General features: G+C 46.2%; 1 protein-coding gene across 1 annotated transcript in view; it reads left to right on the forward strand.

Annotated features, from left to right (window-relative positions):
* Nucleotides 1-468: 468 nt before the first annotated feature.
* TCHHL1 (trichohyalin like 1) overlaps nucleotides 469-4,211 on the forward strand; it is a 37,284-nt gene continuing 33,541 nt past the window's right edge. The window contains 9 exon segments of the mRNA XM_012811733.1: nucleotides 469-595; nucleotides 1,626-1,794; nucleotides 1,796-1,855; nucleotides 1,857-2,075; nucleotides 2,077-2,201; nucleotides 2,204-2,322; nucleotides 2,567-3,197; nucleotides 3,200-3,544; nucleotides 3,547-4,004. Coding sequence (XP_012667187.1) covers nucleotides 469-595; nucleotides 1,626-1,794; nucleotides 1,796-1,855; nucleotides 1,857-2,075; nucleotides 2,077-2,201; nucleotides 2,204-2,322; nucleotides 2,567-3,197; nucleotides 3,200-3,544; nucleotides 3,547-4,004 — 2,253 coding nt within the window.

Here is a 4,211-nt window from a genome sequence, read left to right on the forward strand (position 1 = left end):
AAAGAGTTATACTTTCCTAGCAGAGGAGGCTGGATAGAGCTGAGAGGAGAGCAAGTGGGCACTCTCAGACAGGATTCGAAGAACTGACACCCCCCACCCCCGCACCCTTCCCACATTGCCTTCATTCACACATTTCAAAATGTTGGCTTGAGTTCTTCTCTCACCCTCCTTTTGCAATAAAACTGTCTCTGAACATGTGAGAGTTACTGTTTACTGCAGGGTGGGGCAGGATGTCTCTTCTAATACTACCTGTGCTAGACCTGATCTCAACGCAATGCCTGGTGCAAAACTAAATCACCCCTGGAGATCATATATGATATTTTGAGATGCAGAATAAAGTAGGGGTATGTGAACAGATCTGAAAGAGGAATAAAAAGAAGGATGATTTTGGTATCTCCTTCCTGAAGGACGCATTGGGGAAACAAGCCTTGTTTATTCTTTCCCACAGTCTCTCCTGAGTTTGTAAAGATGCCTCTGCTCCTGAGAGATGTCCTCTGTGTAACTGAGACATTCTATAAGTATGCTGGTGAGGACAGTGAGGGGGCAACACTGGCCTGCAGAGAGGTGAGGCAGCTCCTCCAGGGCGAGTTTGGAACTTTCTCCAGGTGAGGCCTTACAGGGCTATGGAAATTCCTCACCACTTGCACTTTCTCCATAATCCAAGCAAGATGAGCATAAGGGACCCCCTGCCACTCTACAATTGGGCTACTGGCTCTCAGAACTCAATGACTTTTCAACTTTTTTTAGCCTCTGTTCCCTGCTCCATGCATTGGGTAGCAAATCTTACACAGAAAATGGAGGGGTTTTTTCTTTTTTTTTTTTTAATTGTTTCAGAGTAATTAAGAGTACAAAGAATTAGGTTACAATATTTGCTTTTGTTAGGTAAGGTTGCTCTTACAATTGTGTCCCACCCCTAAGAAGTGTACCATACACACTAACATTGTGGTCATTTCCCTTCCCTCCTCCCTTCTCCCCACTCCCTCATTCCCCTGCCCTGACCTTGAATTGATTTGAGTCTTTCTCTTTGTGCTCGTGCATTAGATTGTCTACTAGCTTCATATTACAATTGAGTACATTGGATTCTTGCTTCTGCATTCTTGTTATACTTTACTAAGAAGAATGTATTCCAACTCTGCCAGGTTAATACAAAAGATGTAAAATCTCCATCTTTTTAATGGCTGAATTGTATTCCATGATATACACACACCACAGTTTGTTAATGCATTCCTGGGTTGGTGGGTTTTTAGGCTGTTTCCACATTTTGGTGATTGTAAATTGAGCTGCAATAAATAGTCTAGTGTAAGCAGACTTACCATAAAAGGATTTCTTTTTCTTCTGGGTAGAAAATGGAGTTTTTATCCCTGGGACTATTGCTCCCACAAAGTAGACTTTTGAGAGGAGTCACAAACCATTATGCATCTAAATGCAACTTACAAGTGATATAAATGCCACTTCTCAGTCATAGCTCTCTAATGAAAAATGGTATACAAGCCAATGAATTCTAACTTCATGCAGAAATATAACCAGTTTCTGAGGAATGTGGTAAAAAAAAAAAAATAGGATTCCTGTGAGACATTCAGGTCAGGACTCTTGGCCACATATGAACAAAGTGATTTCTCACTGTGCTTTCATGCAGCTGTGTATCTTCCATGCTGTGGAAAGAAACTTGAATCTTCTGGATATTGATGGTAATGCTGCCATCAGTTTTGGTGAATTTGCTCTTGCATTCTTCAACTTGCTGAACTTCTGTTATCTTGATGAACAACCATTACTAAATTCAGAGCTAAAACAGATCCAAGCCAGAGAAGGAGAAGCTAGATGACGTGGATCTTCAGGAGACCACATTAAACGGCCGAGAGAGTGGAATCTTTGCCACCTCAAGAAAATGCAAGGCTTCCTTCAGGAATGGCATCATCATCTCATCTCAGCTCCAAAGAAAATGGAGCAGTTGGACACAATAGGGTAGACTCATGAGGAGATGCCAAGACTCACCACCTGTCAGGAGAAGCATCTGAGCACAGTGACCCTCAGAACCCACACCTGGAAGGAGATAAACAGTGCCAGGAAGTGGCCAAGATGTAGCAATAACAGAAGAAATGGAGCCCAACTTAAGACTAATAAGTCAATGGCAGTATTAGAACAAACCAGCAGTCACACAAAAAGAAAGGGACAGGATGAGGGGATCCCCGGGGAGGGAGATGAACAGCCAGGGAACAAAGTAGCACAAAGAGAAGAGACCAGTTTGGAGAACAGGAAGGAAACTTGAGAACCCAAAGTTCTTCACCAGAAGAAGCAACACAGAGACCACGTGAAGTTAGAACAGCAAAGAGTATTAAGAAATACTCTAGGGAGGCGCCTGTGGCTCAGTGAGTGGGGCGCCAGCCCCATATACCGAGGGTGGCGGGTTCAAACCCAGCCCCGGCCAAACTGCAACAGAAAATAGCCAGGCGTTGTGGCAGGCACCTGTAGTCCCAGCTCTTTGGAGTCTGAGGCAGAAGAATCACCTAAGCCCAGGAGTTGGAGGTTGCTGGAGCAACTCCGCTGCACTCTACCAAGGGCGAAAAAGAAAAAAAAGAAATACTCTAAAATACAAGCGCCACTCCTGCAAGAAGATGAGCCCAGGTCACAGTATGCTTACCTGCTAGAGCAAGCTACTCCCAGGAAACCATCTTAGATGGGCAGACCAACTGAAGCCAAGGATGACTATAGAACACTTGAGACTCCAGAAGCGGGAGAGGATGAAGCAGGAGAGGATGAAGCAGGAGAGGATGCTGACAGGACACCGCCTGAGACAAGGAATGCGGATGAACCTGAGGACAATGGCGAAATATCCGAGGCCCAAGAATCACCAGCACAAAACAAAGAACATGAAACAGAGGACCTGCCCCCAGTCCAAGGCGGTAGCAGATGTATTTCAGAAATACCTGACATGAGCACTGAAAGGAAAGAGGGGAGAGGTCCTGAGGCCTGTGGAACAGCAAGGCAGAAAGAAAGTGACAGAAAAAATCAGCCACTGGCCCTGGAATCCCAAACACAGAGTGAGGAATATCAGGAACTCCAGGAATTATTAAAACAAAATGATGCTGTAAAAGTTTCTGAGACAAAAGGTCTAACCTCAGAGGGAGCAGATCAGAATCACCCTGAAATTGAAGGAGCAGTAGCCCCAGGAGAAGAGGGAAGACCCACTGTGGAAGGTACAGCAAGAGTGAGGCTGCAGCAGAAGGAGTGCCGGGAGCAAGACAGACAACACAAGAGTTGGCCCCACGTGAGAACCAGTCTGCAGGAGAAGGCAGCACGGTCACCAAGATGCATAACAAGCCAGTCAAGGAAGTTGACCATTTCCTGAGGGAGCATCCCGAGTTGCCAGTCATACAGAATGATGAGGGGTCTTCCAAAACTCCCTGCAGCCTGGCTCCAGAGAAAAGCCACCACAGTTCACAGACGGGAGAAGCACCTGTAGAAGGGGAGTCCCAGAGGCAAGTAGATCCACAGGGAAAGCCTGCATGAGGAGGTCACAGTAACCCAGATGCCCAGAAACAGGGAGCATTGGCCAAAGGAGCAAGGCTCAGGAGGCAAGGGTGCTAGCAGTCAGCAGAGAGACTGTGCAGCTCATGAGGGGACAGCAACAGCCCACCAGAGGAGAACACAAGAGTCAAGGCTCAGGTACCAAAGGCCCAGGTGCAGCTGTGCAGTCCAGTGGTCACCCCAAGGCACAGGCATCCAGAGTAGGAGGCGAAAAGAGAAAGTCCCTGGAGACAGGGATCCCAGGTTCCCTGGCTGCAGACTTCACTGACCGGCTTCCCGCACAACAGCTCCCTGAGAAGGGAGATGGCAGGAGCAAGATAATTGGCCAGAACTCAAGTATCAAAGGTGAGGAAGGGAGAGCACCAGGGGCCCATCTGTTGAAAAGTCTGGATGAGGACAATTCAGCCTTCCCCATAACACACTTCAAAACAGAGGAACCTGTAACATTGGAGGGGAAGAATAAAAGTCTCCAAGAGCTGGTGGTGCACCAGGAAAAGACCCAACAAGAAAAGAAAATTATAGACCAATATCACTAATGAACATTGACGCGAAAATATTCAATAAGATCCTAACCAACAGAATCCAGCAACACAATCAAACAAATCATACACCACGACCAAGTGGGTTTTATCCCAGGATCTCAAGGATGGTTCAACATACGTAAATCTATAAATATAATTCATCAC

Source organism: Otolemur garnettii, unplaced genomic scaffold, assembly GCF_000181295.1.
Source record: "Otolemur garnettii isolate 467f Iridium unplaced genomic scaffold, OtoGar3 scaffold00174, whole genome shotgun sequence".
Classification (NCBI taxonomy): Eukaryota; Metazoa; Chordata; class Mammalia; order Primates; family Galagidae; genus Otolemur; species Otolemur garnettii.